Source organism: Podarcis tiliguerta (assembly GCF_965153285.1).
Source record: "Podarcis tiliguerta genome assembly, chromosome: 10".
Taxonomy (NCBI): domain Eukaryota; kingdom Metazoa; phylum Chordata; class Lepidosauria; order Squamata; family Lacertidae; genus Podarcis; species Podarcis tiliguerta.
In genome coordinates this window covers 62480121-62497962 of record NC_139543.1, presented here as the reverse complement: position 1 = coordinate 62497962, position 17842 = coordinate 62480121, and the positions used below count along the sequence as shown (strand labels likewise).

Below are 17842 nucleotides of genomic sequence, written 5' to 3'. Positions count from 1 at the left end.
GGAGCAATGATAGCTTATGTTTATACAGTAAGGTAGCTTCTGTGCACGCACGCACACCCCTCATCTTCCATGAAGCAAGCAAAAAACATTATCAGAGTTCAAGGACATGTTTCAGCCAGGCAAAAACACTCGGGGCATGAAGAGGGACGGTGGGTAAAGCAGGTGAGGTTCAGGAGAGTCCTGAGGGCCAGATGGAGAGGCCTGGATCATAGAATCATAGAGTTGGAAGAGACCACAAGGGCCATCGAGTCCAACCCCCTGCCAAGCAGGAAACACCATCACACCACTCCTGACATATGGTTGTCAAGCCTCTGCTTAAAGACCTCCAAAGAAGGAGACTCCACCACACTCCTTGGATTTGATATCCATGGAGGAGATTGACAATAGATTGGGGGCCATGGAGGAGATTGACAATAAACCATGATGAAAGCAACTCAAAACATACATCACGTGCAGACATCCTTAGGAATATTTGGTTATTAATGAATTCACACTTCTACACAGGCAACAGTGTAACCCTTTCACATTTGAGGACAGCTTTGATCTCCAGCATGTTGCTGCCACTGCCCACCTCTCATTTCTGCCGCCTAAGGCAGCTTCCTCCATTTCCCTAAAGGTAGGGCTGGTGGGGTCTGGACACATTCAAAAGGAATGAAGGCCTGGAAAGGGTGAATGTGGAATAAATTTGATTTTGCTGTAGGTGAAATTGACAGGCAGCAGGTACGGGTGGACTAAACAATGGCTATAAATGTTACTACTACTACTGGAGAGTCAGCGTGATGTAGTGGTTAAGAGCGGTGGACTCGTAATCTGGTGAACCGGGTTCGCTTCCCTGCTCCTCCACATGCAGCTGCTGGGTGACCTTGGGCCAGTCACACTTCTCTGAAGTCTCTCAGCCCCACTCACCTCACAGAGTGTTTGTTGTGGGGGAGGAAGGGAAAGGAGAATGTTAGCTGCTTTGAGACTCCTTAGGGTAGTGATAAATCGGGATATCAAATCCAAACTCTTCTCTTCTACTAATAAAAATAATAATTTGATTCTTCCAAATTGACTGTAGATGTTGTTGTTTTCCCCCTGAGGGGATCCTCTATATTTATATTTTTGCTTTAGGAAAAATGGAGTGGCCACTATCCTTTGGAAACAGGACTCACAGAAATTGGAGCTGACGGTCCATTCAATTAACTATCCAAAATCATCCCACATGGAGATTGTGCTGAAGGCACTCCCTATTCATTATTCTTGGTTTGGCTTTGGATCCTTTTAGTTTGGTTTATTGTTCATTTGACCCCCTCCCCCACCCAACCCTCACACCCTGTAATCTGCCTTGAAACTCTTCTTGGAATAAATGTGACATATAACTTTAGAAAATAGCCAACTAAATAAAAATGGAATTATTACTGCTGCTATTATAGTAACAGATCTGTGGTAGATTGCTTTGATATAGGACCATGAACCTGAGGCTGACAAGAGTTATTCTCACCACAAAATTGTGTCTGAGATAATTTAACAGGGTCATGTTCAGCATCTTTCACTGAAGGCTTTGGGAGAGAACAGTCTCCTACATTCTCCAAAGGGATGGAATGCACTCAAGGCCAGCTCTGTCCCATTTTATACAGGAACAGTTTGGCTTAATCCTTCTCTCCTCAGAAACCTTATAAGCCGGCTATGCATGAGTAACAGCTAGCAAGATCGCTGAAATTTAAGTCTATGGTACCAGCGTAAACAATGGCAAAAGTTAGCAGCTGCCTCAGGCCCCCAGATGTAGAATAATTTTTGGAACTTTCCTAAATTTGCCTGTAGTTCCTTTTTCAAAGTAGGTGTGGCAAGGATTGGATATGAAAAGCATGCAATCTACCCCCTAGCTTACGCATTTTGGGGCACCGTGGGACCCCAAAACAGGATGTCCCGATTTTATCAGGACAGTTGAGGGGTATGCAATGGCCATCTGACCTCTGGTGACCTCAAAAATCTCTGGTGAAGGATCCGATAAAGATGAATTTGGCTGGATCAATGGGAGAAATTGTGGAAATGTGATATTAAATTTACCGCATGTTACACAATCAGAGAAAATTTGATGAAAATGCTGTACCAATGGTACTTAACTCTGGTAAAATTGGCTAAAATTTGCAAACTAAAATCAAATACCTGTTGGAGATGCAAGAAAGAAATAGGAACAATGTTTCACATGTGGTGGGAATGCCAACCTATTAAACAATTCTGGAATGAAATATATGAAGAAATCAAAAAGGTGTTTAAAATATCTTTTAGTAAAAAACCGGAGGCATTCTTTTTAGGTGTAATCACAAACGATATTCCTGACAATCAAAGGAAAGTATTCCTCTACGCGACAACAGCTGCCAGGATGCTCATAGCAAAAAATTGGAAAGGGAGAAAAATTCCATCAATGAAAGAATGGCAAATTAAATTTTGTGAATATATACATCTGACAAGACTCAGAGCATTCATAAGGGGACAATCGGACCAAAAATTATTAAAAGAATGGGGATGTGCTAAAGCGTATATGAAAAAACATTGTTCTGGAGTAAGTATATCGGTATGTAACGAATGAAGCTTTGCAGGGTTAAAGAAAGAGAAAAATTGGGCAAAATGTATAAAGATAGAGGTAATCTACATTAGACACAACAATTTAGAAAGAGTAAAAATTTCGAAGTCTTAGAACAAAGGAAGGAAGTCATTATGTGTATACGTACGTAACAATCAGAATGATGATATGGATTTATTTGTAGATGTGTTTTTGTTTTGCGTTTGCTTTTTTCTGGTGTTTTGTGTTTTGTTTTGTTTTTGCTTGTTTGTACTGCTTTATTTTGGATTCAATGTTTGCAATTTCTGTTGTAATTTTGCATTGGGAAAAAAAATTAAAATTAAAAAAATGGAAGATGAATGAACTTGGATGGCTTTCAAAGTGGGTTACACAAATTACTGGAAGGTAAGATTGCATCAAGGGTGGCGCTGTGGGTTAAACCACAGAGCCTAGGACTTGCCGATCAGAAGGTCGGCGGTTCAAATCCCCGCGACGGGGTGAGCTCCCGTTGCTCAGTCCCAGCTCCTGCCAACCTAGCATCAAAGTGCAAGTAGATAAATAGGCGGGAAGGTACACAGTGTTTCCGTGCACTGCTCTGGTTCGCCTGAAGCGGCTTAGTCATGCTGGCCACATGACCCGGAAGCTGTACGCCGGCTCCCTCGGCCAGTAAAGCGAGATGAGCACCGCAACCCCAGAGTCGGCCACGACTGGACCTAATGGTCAGGGGTCCCTTTACCTTTACCTTAAGATTGCATCAATGGCCAACAGCCACAATGGCTGTGTTCGACCTCAACTATTGGAGGCATTATAGGAATGAAAAGCAGAGCGAGTGGCTGTCACAATCAGGTTCTGTTCCCGCTCAGGAAGTTACCTTCTGCTCCTCATACGCATCTTTCAAGCGGACGTAGTTTGTAAGGGCTCGCATGGCGATCGGCAGTTTCCCAATCGCCTTCAGGTCAATAGGCTTCCTGTGAGCTGATATGATAAGCGGGTTCATCCACCAGTAGGTCGCTTTGGAGAGCAAGTTGACGAAAGGCTGCAGGAATCTCACACCCAGATCCTGTAGATCTTCAGGAGGCTTCACTTTCTGAGGGTCTGTGAAAAACACATATTTCTGGAGATAAAAACAACAAAGAATAAGTTGAGTGGCAGGTGATTTTTTAAATGCCCCCCCCCATTTCTTATTTATTTTATTTATATACAGTGGTACCTCGGGTTACATACGCTTCAGGTTACATACGCTTCAGGTTACAGACTCCACTAACCCAGAAATAGTACCTCAGGTTAAGAACTTTGCTTCAGGATGAAAACAGAAATCATGCAGCAGCAGCGGGAGGCCCCATTAGCTAAAGTGGTGCTTCAGGTTAAGAACAGTTTCAGGTTAAGAACGGACCTCCAGAACGAATTAAGTACTTAACCCGAGGTACCACCCGAGAAGCACAGGGATTATTCCCCCAGATGGGGTAGATCCACATGTTCTATGTCTGCCTTCAGGAATCCAACTGTGAACTGATGTGAGTAAACTTCTTTTATTGACTTTGAATAAGATTGTGGCATCTTTGTTCTTTTAAGAGGGATTTAAGGGAACTGACCAGGAACGTACAATTCCATCTGAGGCAGACTGAATTGTATAATAGTGAGAAGCTCACATGATCTTGCAACCAGCTATCTGCTGTGCATGTGAAAAGGGGAATGTAACTCTGCTAAGTAAATGAACTTGCTAGCGTAAATTAGGAAGGATATCAATTAACAATATATCCTCTCCTGCCACTCTGAACATTTCCACAGCAGAGACCTGCAGAGGGGCTACACAAGAAGAAGTTCCTATAGGGCAGGGTTTCCCAAACTTGGGTCTCCAGGTGGTTTTGGACTACAAGTCCCATCAACCCTAGCTAGCAATCAGCTGGAAACCCAAGTTTGGGAAACATTGCTATAGCGCATGGGAAGTGGGGAGGTTGATATACACCCTAATTCAAAGCCACTGCACGATGCACCTTTTTTGTGTGCTTTTTACACAGGATCCTAAATCTGTAAGCCAGCATTGCAAAACAAACACTCCAAGAGCTGGGAGATGATGGTAGTGATTGACTTCAGCAAGGGCTAAACTCCTCCACTCCACTGGCCAGTGGCTGGTAGATAACACAGCAAAGTTATATAAAGTCTGGAATCTATGCCAAGCGGAACACACCCTGACACGGATGACGTTGATCTCCACTGCCATCAATAACCCATAGAGCACAACCATCAGTCCGGTGATGCAGAAACGCAGCTGCTGAAAGCTGAACCCATCTTGGCAATATCTGACCAGCTTGATAGTTTTGGTGACAAAGGCCATGACCCAGTACAGAAACAGAGCTGCGAAATAAAGGAAGAAATAACACTTAGTTATACATAGGTATCATTAATCTCTAATCTATTAATCAATCTGTCCAGAGTCTGCTGAAGATATAACCACTTTAAAAACAGAGGTTATGGAAACAGTGTGTTGTTTCCAATGTTTTTCTTCTTCTTTGGCGATTGTCTTCCATAAGCACAGTTTTAACAATGAGTCTGTAAGTGACTGTGGAGGCCAATTCTGGATCCACACGTCCTTCCACAGTGGGGACATAGGCTTCTGGGCAGGAGTTGATCACGGTGTGGATTTGCCAAGCATGCCTTCCTCTTAGCACATTTCTCCCTTGTGTCCTGAGTTCAAGTGTCTTCAAAGCCCATGACACCTTTGGTAAAGGCTGTTCTCCAACTGGAGCGCTCGCAGGCCAGTGTTTCCCAGTTGTCAGTGTTTATACTACATTTTTTTAAATTTGCCTTGAGACAGCCTTTAAACCTCTTTTGTTGACCACCAGCATTATGCTTTCCATTTTAGCCATACTCAAAGTAGGCCCAGCAATTTTAATGGGCGTGGCTAACTTAAGTGCATTAATTTTGATGAGTCTACTCTGAGTCGGATACAATCCACTAGAGACAACTGAACAAGGCTGACATATAATAGGCATCTAAAGATTGCTATCCTAAATCTACAAGCCCTTTTCTCAATGCACTGGTGTCTTCTGCTCTGTGGGACGTACACAGCCTCTCTAGCTGTTGTGTCTCTGCCATGCATTCCCACGGAGGGAAAACACACGTGTGTCTCATTTTATTCCTCACAGCACAAATATTTATTTATCAGCAGGGAATCCAGCATGGCTTAGGTTGCACCAGTTTGCTCAAAAAGCCCACTGAAAAGAGAGTGTGTGCTTTTTAAAACAAAAACAAAAAACCAACTGCTTACCCAGAAGTAGTTTTGGAAAATTTGAGGTCTCAATATTGTGGTAATAAACGATAGATGTTGTCGCTGCTACAAATCCCATTATAGCAGGGAGGAAGAGATGTAGGTGGCGAGACTTCAACTGTCTGCAAGGGAACAAGGGTGATGTCAAAAATGTGACTGGATTGCCAAGTATCGAGTTCAGGCAGATAAACTATAAAGCTCAGAAGCCCCTGTTCAAATCTCACCCCTGTGAAAGATCCACTAGCCAGCCTTGGGCACTAAGCCTACACCACAAGACTGGCTCTGGATGTTGTTTTGTAAAGTGCTTTGAGGTGGGTTTTTGTTTGTTTTTTATGATCACGTGGTTATATAAATTTAATGGCATAAATAAAACAAATCCCAACAGGCTCAGGCAGCATGGTCAATGGTCAGGGGACATAAGAGTTGGGGTTCAACAACTTTTGGAAGCCACAAGGTTGGGGAAGCTTGGAGTAGGATATTGCTAAAAAGCACACGGGAAGATGGTAAAAACGAGGATATTAGGATAATATGAGCTTTGGCCTAATGGTCCACCTAGACCAGCATCCTGTGGCCAGCCAGATGTCTGTAGGAAACCTGGAAGCAGGATGTGAGCTCAAGAGCATTCCCCCTATGATGTGGTCTCCAACAACTAGAATTCAGAAACACTTAATGCCTTTGACTGTATAGGCCAGGGCTCAGCAACCTAAGGTCCATGGGCCACAAGCAGCCCATGGGGGTCGTTTAACCAGCCCATGGACCCCCACTGCTCACTCAGGGACCCCCGCCACCCGCTCGGTTGGCTCCTGTGCACCACGCTAAGCCAACATGGAGCAGAGTGGGGACCGCCTTCCGCGACGCTGTCTGGCTTCCCATTGACTGCAGGAAGCTCCTGCAGTCAATGGGAAGCTGTGCACACCTCTTCCACGCCAGAAGGAGCACCGGAAATAGCATTTGTGCATGCATGCATGCACACACACACACACTGGCATCTTAAGACCATGAACCAGCCCAAGCCACAAAAACTTTGCCAACCCCTGGTGCAGGCAGAGCTAGCAGCCATGGCTAGTAGCCACTAGTAGGATGAAGCTCTAAGTGTTCCATTTCTTGGCTGTAGTCTACTAGGCAGTCCGAGGACAATTGTGGGGGACCTCCAGACCCTCCCTGTTTCGGAGTGGGATTCAATCACACACTGTACCAGCAACTTCAAGTTGAGCAATGAATGCTGATATGGAGCTGTTGCGCAACAAACCGCCTTTCCCAGAAGATCAGGCTTTTTGCAATAAGGAAAGTGGTGGGAAACGCATCGGAAAACATGAGACAGCACTTGCTTTGACGCAGCGTTGCCCAGAAAACAGACCAGTGTGAACAAATAGTTGACGTTCTCTCATCTCCCTGCAAACAAAAGCGGGATGGATGCTGGCCTAGAAACTCCCGCTGTTTCAAGAGGGAGATGGAACAACGGCAAGGAAAGTGAAATGTTCCACCTGCTGCTGGCATTTCTGTCTCAATGTCTGTTGCAGCTGGGGAAAGTTAAATAGAATGGCAATGCCTTTTCCCTTTAGGAAGCAAAGAAGAAAGAGGTTTGCTATCCTTTGGGAAATGCTATGAGCTTGGTGTTACACAAGTAGCAAGGGATTTTTTTCTCCCACTCCATAAGAACGTAAGAGATCAGGTCAGTGGCCCAGCATAGATCAGTATCCTGTTCTGACAGTGGCAAACTTGATGCCAGTGGGAAACCTGCAAGCGGAGTGGAGGAAGGGGGGTGCGGTGGGGGTGGGTGAAACCGGGTGTCACCACTGAGGGGGGTGACAAAATGCCAGGCGGCACTCACCACGGGGCCTGCAGCGCGCCCGAGCCACACGTCTCTCCTGGGCGTGACATGGTGGCTTGGGCACCCGTAGGCTCTACGCTGCCCCAAACAGTCCGCCCTTCACCTCCCCATCAGCTGTAGGGCGGCTGAATGGGAGGAGGCAAGCAGACTCCTCGGAGGCCCCACGGAGCGTCCTGCCCCAGCTGGCCCTGCCCTGCGGGCAGCCGGCCCTGCCCCTGGGTGCAGGGCACATGCACCGGCCCAGGAGCCCAATCGGCTTGCTCTGCCGCTGCTCTCAAGCAGGAGTCAAGCACAATAGCTCTTCCCCCTCCTTTGGCATCCAACACAACTGTGGAGGTGGAACATAGACATGAAACCTCGTAGCCATCAATAGCTCTCTCCTCCATGAATCTGCCTAAGCCTCTTTTAAAGCCATCAAGGTTGGTGGCCATCACTGTGGGAGCGAGTTCCGAAGTTGAACAATGTGCAGCCAAGCACTTACGCATCTGAAACGATGCCCTCTCCTATTTCACACACGTGCACAAACAGGAGGGTGAACGTCAGGATCCATCGCAGGTTGTGTCCGGGGAAGTGAAGCCACGTGTTGTGATGAATCTGAACTTTTGAGCTTTGACTTCCCCATCCTGAAACATACAAACATAAGCGTCAAAAGATATTCCTGGGGACTCCTAAAACCCTTGGACCCTTTTGGAAGCAAATGACAATAAAAGCATCATGAAGGAACTTCAGACAGATTGGCTTAGTTTTATTGATTACTTCGCACTGGCATAGTGGTCTCAGAAGGTTGGGTTTATTAACAGTGATTCCACTACAACTCTTTACAGAAGCTTCTCTGTCTTTTCTTGAATTTCGCAGACTCATACAACCATAGAATGGTAGAGTTCAAAGGTGCCCCAAGACTGTTTTTCAGTACCCATCCCATGTACATATACAGTGGTACCTCAGGTTACATACGCTTCAGGTTACATACGCTTCAGGTTACAGACTCTGCTAACCCAGAAATATTACCTTGGGTTAAGAACTTTGCTTCAGGATGAGAACAGAAATCGTGCAGCAGCGGCACAGAGGCAGCAGGAGGCACCATTAGCTAAAGTGGTGCTTCAGGTTAAGAACCGTTTCAGGTTAAGAACGGACGTCCGGAACGAATTAAGTACTTAACCCGAGGTACCACTGTATAGGTATAGAGCAGGCTTCCTCAACCTCGGCCCTCCAGACGTTTTGAGACTACAATTCCCATCATCCCTGACCACTGGTCCTGCTAGCTAGGGATCATGGGAGTTGTAGGCCAAAAACATCTGGAGGGCCACGTTTGAGGAAGCCTGGTATATAGCAACACAAAAACATTTCAGACAGGAATGTTCCAAACAACAATGCACATAACTTAGCAGGTCATAAGCTCTCAGCCGTATTACTTACCAATGAACAATATAGGAAAGGTGATAAATAAGAGGAAAACATGAGGTACCAAATTGAGGGCATCCAGAAAGCAGACGTTCTTTAAGAAGCCGGCGCTGATGTTATAGGCAGAAGGGTTGTCGTTGCCACAAAATGCGACTTTCATTGCTTCCACTCAGTTGCGCTGACGAGAGGGAAACAAACCAAATGTTTGTGATAACATCAGGGAAAACTTTTTGGGGTGTTTATTTATTTGCTTGTTAGCCCAAACACAAACCTGTCCTTAGCAAACGCATCAGATCTTTGAAGAATTACAGGACTAGAGGAGCCTCTACGAAGAACAGCACGAGGCCTACAGGGCAAAGGACCAAAAATTGAGCCATATCTGCACCGAACATTTAAAGCACCATTATGTCACTTTAATGGCCATGGCTTCCCCCAAAGAATCCTGGGAGCTGAAGTTTGCTAATGATGCTGAGAGGAGTTTGAACACCCTTATTCCCCTCACAAGACCACAATGCTCCAAGGGGCTCAGACTGGCAAACACAGTCCAGGTATCTTCATAACAAGGCTGTAAGGTAGGATAGACTGAGAAAAAGAGGTTCTTGTTGTTGTTGCTGCTGCTGCTGCTGTTAGAATTTATATACCACCCTATACTCGGAGGTCTCAGGGCGGTTCACAGAATTATTTAGCAAGCTCTGAGGCTGGTACATCATCCTCTGATACCAAAACCAAGATGCTCCCTGCCGCCAGCAAAGATGGATTGGTAGGTAGCAAATCCTGAGCAGTAAATTATATCCTAACGTGCACAAAATAGAGGCATATATTGTGTACATAATGCATATATAAAAGAGTTGAGCCCTGTGCTGTACTATATTTCTACAGCATAATGTTAATACATTTTTTAAAAAACCATTATATGCATTCTTGAATGTATCTGCTTATGTGCTGGCGACTTTAGGAAACCTGGATTGATAATATATGTGCAGTGTTGTCTATCATATGAACAGGGATGGGAGCCTATGGCAATTTCGGTTTCTCTCAGTTTCTCTCTTTTCCAATCTTAAATTCAGTTCTCCACATCCATTTGCTATTGTTTGTTTGTTTGCTTGCTTGACTGTTTGTTTTAAAGAGTCATCATGAAAATTCACCAGCATTTTAGCGAGAATTGTTCCTAATAAACGCATTTTTTGTATAAAGAATACATTTTTGTATTCTTTTTGTATAAGAAGACATTTTTGAATGCTTTTTCCACAAATGCCTGCATTGTTATGCACACCTCATCCTTGTATTCATGCTTCTTGACCGGAGAAATGCATTGCAAAATTTGGGGAAGTGCGAATTTTGAAATATGGCTGTGTTCCAGAGTTCAAATATGGTTCCAGAAAATGCAGATTTAGATAGGTTCCCTTTTAAATGCAAACTGAATCAAATTTCACCCGGATCTCTAGCTCCAACTCACATCCACCACAGACTCTGTGGCCAGAATTCTTTATCTGGGAAACGCAAATTGCTAACGGTGAGATGTTATGAGTTGCCTGGGCTGTGTTGAAGAAAGCCAGAGAGTATTAAGAAAATATCTTCAACATATCCCATACAACCCATGCTGACTTATGGGGAATTATGATTAAATAACATCTCACCGTTACCAATTTGCATTTCCCAGATAAAGAATTATGTATGTGTTAACTGCTGGTGGCTACTTAAAAAAAAAAAAAAAAAAAATCTTACAAGGATTTAGATTTTGATAATATCTCAGATACTAATAACACAAACTATTCTTAACTGCTTCCCTCTCAACCCTGAACAGTATTAACCATTTATACTTAATGTGCATGTCCAAAATTGTAAGGAACCTATACAATGCAATGCTAGTCTTACTCAAAGTAAACCCATTGAAGTTACTGGATATGAATAACTGAGGTTCATTACTTTCAGTGGTTTTACTGTGAGTCAGATTTAGTTGAAATTGTTTTTCCCCTCTTTCTCCAGAGTTTGGATTATGTGCCACGGACCTAAATCACCCCGGACACGAACCTGCCAAAATTAAGTCCTCTTCTCTCTAGCTGATTTTGGTGAGAGAAGTTAAACATGTGCTGAATTCATTCTGTTATACACCACCAAAAATTCATGGCTGCAATCCTACACACACACACTGAAGAGAAAGCAATCGTATACCCACTCACAGGCAAAGTAAACCCCATTAAACTTGATAGGACGTAAAGTGGATCTTATTTTGAGGTGAAAATACTTCGGAATTTGCTGCAAATACGCTGAACATCTTTAGCTGGATTGTGAGGTAAGTGTGCCAAGAAAAAGTACAGACTTATTGCCATAGTTGTGTATAAAGCGGTTAAAACGACACTACAAAGTAACATGTGCAACTATATATTACCAACTATACAAATACTCTTTTTCCCCCTTCGTTTTTACAAAAAGCTTAATGCACGCACTTGTAGAGTCTCTCATTTCATTATTCTGTGATTCTATTCCGTATTGCCTGCCATCAGGTTTTGTGCGTTGTAACCAGTTTCAGAAAAAGAAATCTCCCAACCAGCCAGTCTAAGCGATACAAGAGAGCAAAAGTGATCTCTAGGTAGGAACTGGTAAATAAAAAGTTAAAACAGCTCCCAGTGTCAAACTTTACAGAAGTAGAGAAGGAGTTTGGGGCTGGGGAGGGGAGAGAAGATCTTGTTCCAAGGAAGAGAAGGGAAAAGTTTAGGAGCGGACAGCATTTTCAATCGCAGATCAAACCCAGTTGTAGAATTACTTACCTTCCCAAACAAACACACACGCACACACTTCGCACAGAACGCCAAGGCACACTTCTTCAGGTGGGACCAGGATCACGGAGGCGGAGGAGATCTGTTCCTCTGGAGAAAGCAGACACAAGCAAGACCCAGAGCGGCTTATTTTTAGGCTGGTGATGGGGAGGTCAGCTGCTGCCTCCTATCGGGTTTCCAAAGTGAACAGATTCTTCTTGCGTCTTTCTCACACAGGCACTGTGGCGGGAAGGAAACTAGGGAGAGAGAGACGAGCGAGCTTAAAAGAATCACACTTCGTATGGGTTTTTATCATACAAATTCCTCCTTCCTCTGTACTGAAGGGTACTCAAGCGAGAGGGATGGGAGAACCTGCCAATTTTGGTTTCTCATTTTAAGTTCAGTTCCCCACATTTCTTCCATCGTTTTGTGATCGTTTTATATATTAAAAAGTCCTCGTGAAAATTCGTCAGCATTTTCTTGCACATCTCTCCTTATAGACACCTCTTTGCATGCAGTTTTGCCCAATATACAGTGGTGCCTCACAAGACGAAATTAATCCGTTGCGCGAGTCTCTTCGTCTAGCGGTTTTTTCATCTTGCGAAGCAACCCTATTAGCGGATTAGCGCTATTAGCGGTTTAGCGGCTATTAGCAGCTATTATAGGCTTAAGGGATTAGCGGATTAGCTGCTAAAAGGCTATTAGCAGCTTAGCGCCTTAGAAAAAGGGGGTGGGGAGCGAAAAAAAATCTCAAGAATCGCAAGACATTTTCGTCTTGCGAAGCAAGCCCATAGAGAAATTCGTCCTGCGAAGCGCATTGAAAAACGGAAAACCCTTTCGTCTAGCGGGTTTTCCGTCTTGCGAGGCATTCGTCTTGCGGGGCACCACTGTACCATATTTTTCGCTCTATAAGACGCACCAGACCACAAGACGCACCTAGTTTTTGGAGGAGGAAAACAAGAAAAAAATATTCTGAATCTCAGAGGCCAGAACAGCAAGAGGGATCACTGCGCAGTGAAAGCAGCAATACCTCTTGCTGTTCTGGCTTCTGGGATAGCTGTGCAGCCTGCATTCGCGCCATAAGACGCACACACATTTCCCCTTACTTTTTAGGAGGGGAAAAGTGAGTCTTATAGAGCAAAAAATACGGGTACACATTTTTGCAAAGCAATTTCGCCTTCTACCGTGCATTTATACATCCTATTTTCCCCAGCATTCTTGTACGCATTACTTGGCCAGAGAAATGCATTACAAAATTCAGGAAAGTGTGGGTTTTTAATGGATGGCTGCTTTTCAGTTCACATGCTGTTTCAGAATGCACGGATTATGTAGGTTCACCTACAGATGCAAACTGAATCGGATTTCTTCCCCAGCTGTACCAAAAGCGGCTAAATCATAATAATGCACTGGCTCCCGGCAGAGTACAGGGTCAGGTTTAAGGTGCTGGTTTTGACCTTTAAAGCTCTATGCGGCCTAGGACCCACGTACCTACGGGACCGCCTCTCCTGGTATGCCCTGTGGAGGACCTTAAGGTCTACAAATGGCAACATTTTGGAGGTCCCAAGTCACAAGGAGGTTAGATTGGTTTCAACCAAGGCCAGGGCCTTTTCAGTACTGGCCCCAACTTGGTGGAACGCTCTGTCACAAGAGACTAGGGCCCTGGGGGACTTGACATCTTTCCGCGGGGCCTGCAAGACAGAGCTGTTCCACCTGGCCTTTGGTGTGGACTCAGTCTGACCCTTATGTTTCCCTCCCCTTATGGTTTTGACTTTTAAAATGAGGCTGCATTTTAAATTGCATTTTAACCTGCATTTTAATTTCCCCCCTTTTTTTTCTTATTATGTTTTTACTGAAATTTAATTGGTGTTAGCCGCCCTGAGCCCGGCTCTGGCCAGGGAAGGCAGGCTATAAATAAAAATTATTATTATTATTATTATTATTATTATTATTATTATTATTATTACTCTTTCAGAACTTCATTTCCAAGTATGATGTGCTAGTTCGCCCCTTTGGTAGGGCACCTTGTCCCTTCAAATCTTCCTGACTAGAAAGCCCCAAAATGCTCTGTTGCTGTTATTAAACAACATTTAAATAACAAATCATAATATTTATATAGCAGGGAAACAGGGAGGCAAACCAGCAAAAATAAAAAATGAAAAAACCCAAGTCAGAACCTGGTGATAGCAGTTTTCAGCAATGGCACAACTGTGGCATGTAATTCTGCATGAGAATAGATAAGTCCCACCCCTTATAGCAGGCATAGGCAAATTCGGCCCTCCAGATGTTTTGGGACTACAATTCCCATCATCCCTGACCATGGGTCTTGTTAGCTAGGCATCATGGGAGTTGTAGTCCCAAAACATCTGGAGGGCTGAGTTTGCCTTATAGCAGGGGTGATGAGCACTTTCTTTAAGCTCATTGGCTGCATTCCCTTCCGGGTCACCTTTCAAGGGCCACTTGTCAGTGGTAGGCGGAGCCAGAGGCAAAAGTAGGCGGGGCAACTCATGTAAATTTTGCCTTTGTACAGTAGGCTAGTTTCTGTGCCTATTCACATGCCCCCTCTTTGTCCACCGTCCAGGCAAGCGAGAGGCATTATCAGAATTCAAGGACACATTCCAGACACGGAAAACACTCAAGGAGGGTGCAAGGCAGGGCCAGTGTCATGTGAGCTGGCTGGATCCACAGGTGGGAGGCATCAGTTGGGGAACCCTCAAGGGAAAGTTTTCAGTTTTGGTTTTTTAAAAAAGATGGCCTTGACACAGACTGAACCCAATTAATTTTTGTTTGCATATTAAGCCGTATGCCATGGTTACTTCATAGTTGAACCTGTGTAGTACGCATGTTTGAACCATTCCCATTTCATGTTATGAAATATACACATGACACCTCACATTTTAATCATTTCTGACATCCTCTTCTATTTTCAACAATAATAACCATTATTACAACTGCATACAGTGGTACCTTGGTTTAGTTACTTAATTCGTTCCGGAGGTCCGTTCTTAACCTGAAACTGTTCTTAACCTGAAGCACCACTTTAGCTAATGGGGCCTCCTGCTGCCGCTGCACAATTTCTGTTCTCATCCTGAAGCAAAGTTCTTAACCCAAGGTAATATTTCTGGGTTAGCGGAGTCTGTAACCTGAAGCGTATGTAACCCGAGGTACCACTGTATTTTCACACTGAACTGGTGTCATTGTTTCGGGAATATAATTAAATCTATATATTAAAAAAAATAGTAAATTTTGGCCAAAAGGAACTGGTTCCCCCCCCCCCCGCACCTATATCTACTTATGTATGCTGCTAAGTAGCTGTAAGTCGGTGCTACACTGGAGAAACCCCATGATTTTTAGCACCTTGTGAAAACGGTGCTGCATTTTCCCAGCTGTTTTCTGCATGCTCCCTAACTTTATTCTTCGCACAACGGAACTTGAAGAAACTAGGAGACCCCTTTTCTCAGAGTGCCTCTAGCGCATGGGAAATGCGATCGGCATCAGTGTGCCTGGTGCCTGTGTAATTGTCATGAGCTCTCCGCAAATGCGCGGTGCATTGCCTGAAACATTGTGTGCCGTTCATGCTACAGCAAACCTTCCAAGTTGGCAATTGCAATCCCATCTCTCTCTACCCCCCCCCCCACCTCCGCCTTGCTCTTTCCTCCCTGCCAGCCCCATTCGCCTATTGAAAAGGGCTTACCGGGATCTATTGCGGCAATCCGAGGAACCCGGGTGGACACAGAGATGGCTCTCCAGGGATGCCATCTCACAAGACTGCAGCATGAGGTTCATGGAGCAAGACACACTGCCTTCTGCCGCCGGCTCAGAGCATGCAGACGGGGAAAGCAGAGAACAACCAAAGCCGTCATTTAAGCGCTTGCGAAGACAATGCCGTTCCCATTAATGTGCAAGCTTTAGGCTTCAGCCATCTGACCTCCTCCAGGGGTGAGATGAGGGCACTCTCCTTCTCTGGCTTAAAAAGAAAGCAAAATAAAATGCTTTCTGTGGCGCTGGAGCAGATTAGGACACATCGGCACAGCTGGATTTTGATAGGTACACTAGACACGCTATCGGTTTCCTGGTTTGCACGCACATCTAAATGGATTGTGTACATATTCTTTAAGAGTTTTCAATGCAAATAGCATTTGTTTTTATTTGTATACTGCCCAGCATATAGATATGTTGCAAGATGCTTCACAATAGGAAAATTACAGGCAAGGAAGACCACACAATTAAAGTGCTCTCGGGAAAGACACATATGTGATTAAAGGCGATCTCAGATTAGGTTCAACCCACTAATATCCCTTTAGTTGGAAAGCTATGAAATGCAGCCCAAACATCATTTGCCGAGACAAGGCAATCTGCTCAAATTCCCATTGAAAGAGGATGGCTTCGCAGGGTGTTGTGAAAATGGCAAAACATCCAGATCTAGTGAAAACTAGGAGATGGGGTGGTGGGAACAGCAATTTAAAGAAACACGATTTCCCTTTGTCAAGTCATAAGGAACAAAAGTTTAATTTGGAATTACCTGACGACTTTTCCACCGCTGAGAAAACATTATTAGTATAATTTATATTATATTTGTATAGATTTTATCAGTGCTTAAATGTTTATCTATTTAAAATGGTTTGTTCCAGATTCACTATGAACTTATGTGCATCAAAATGGTGGAGCATAGTGTGTGTACATATAGACCTCTTAATTACACGGAAGCAGGTGGCGCTGTGGTCTAAACCACTGAGCCTCTTGGGCTTGCTGATTCGAAGGTTGGCGATTTGAATCCCAGTGACAGAGTGAGCTCCCGTTGCTCTGCCCCAGCTCCTGCCAAGCTTGCAGTTTGAAATCACACCAGTGCAAGTAGATAAATGGGTACCACTGTGGCAGGAAGGTAAATGGTGTTTCCGTGCGCTCTGGCTTCTGTCACGGTGTCTTGTTATTCCAGAAGCGATTTAGTCATGCTGTCCACATGACCCAGAAAGCTGTCTGTGGACAAACGCCAGCTCCTTTGGCCTGAAAGCGAGATGTCACATGCATGCACGGAAGCGGTGAATTGCGGCATGTGCAGACGTGCGTTGCGTTCACTTCAGGATGCGAACGGGGCTCCGGAACGGATCCCATTCGCATCCAGAGGTACCACTGTATTGCTTTGCAATGGGGCTTGTGCTTGGCTCTGCTTAAATTTAGTGCCAATGCACGCTCCACCAAAATTGGCTCCACTAGGGCAGGCTTCCTCAAACTCAGCCCTCCTGATGTTTTGAGACTACAATTCCCATCATCCCTGACCACTGGACCTGCTAGCTAGGGATCATGGGAGTTGTAGGCCAAAAACATCTGGAGGGCCGAGTTTGAGGAAGCCTGCACTAGGGTCACAGGAGGATGTGGTTTTCAGTGGTAACCGTTGTTTGCTGAGGGGCGGAGAAGGTAAAATACTTCTTCCCCTCTCGCTGAACTCCCTACTATGAATACCTTGGCAGCATTTGGGGGAAGAGAGAAAGGAAAATGCCCACGACTGGCATTGGTCCCTGGAAGGCTGCACAGAACAGGATGCGGCCTTCGAGCCGGAGGTTCCTTCCTCTTTTACAGAGCTATTCCCAAAGTTGTGTGACTTTACCATATCCATCATCCTGTGAGAAGATCATTTGGATAACATTTCCCTTATTACGACATCTGAATCCCATTAAGATAAGAGCAGACTGGAGCAAATGGTCAGCTCTTGTATTCAAGAAAACCAGTTGCATGACATAGACGTGTGTAATAGTGCATCACCAGGACTAAAAAGATAATTTACAAGGAAAATTCCCAGAAACGGTTCTTATATTTCTCCAAGAGCTAAAGGGTGGGAAGAGATCTCCCGGTTCTGATTGCTGCACTCGGCACACCCAGCTAAAAATGAATTCTGCTTCTTCTCTGCATTCATGATTTAAATTTGCTAAAGGTAAAGGGACCCCTGACTGTTAGGTCCAGTCGCGAACGACTCTGGGGTTGCAGCGCTCATCTCGCTTTACTGGCCTGGGAGCCGGCATACAGCTTCCGGGTTATGTGGCCGGCATGAC

The 17842-nt window shown here is 44.6% G+C and overlaps 1 protein-coding gene across 15 annotated transcripts in view; it reads right to left on the bottom strand.

The window, feature by feature from the left end:
* Positions 1–15671, bottom strand: part of ABCC9 (ATP binding cassette subfamily C member 9) — a 91724-nt gene extending 76053 nt beyond the window's left edge. For 12 of the 15 annotated variants that reach the window (XR_014502590.1, XM_083401735.1, XM_083401742.1 and 9 more), the window contains exons 1-6: positions 11811–11998; positions 9058–9220; positions 8123–8264; positions 5811–5932; positions 4731–4897; positions 3414–3656 (exon numbers count right to left, since the gene is read on the bottom strand). Coding sequence is in view for 14 of the 15 variants with exons in the window: in XM_083401735.1 (XP_083257861.1) it covers positions 3414–3656; positions 4731–4897; positions 5811–5932; positions 8123–8264; positions 9058–9202 (819 nt within the window). In the remaining variant the exon portion in view is untranslated. Of the gene's footprint in view, positions 1–3413; positions 3657–4730; positions 4898–5810; positions 5933–8122; positions 8265–9057; positions 9221–11073; positions 11192–11810; positions 12056–15489 lie in introns of those variants that run through there. The other 3 variants (XM_083401746.1, XM_083401747.1, XM_083401741.1) reach the window with 3 other exon arrangements.
* Positions 15672–17842: the final 2171 nt, after the last annotated feature.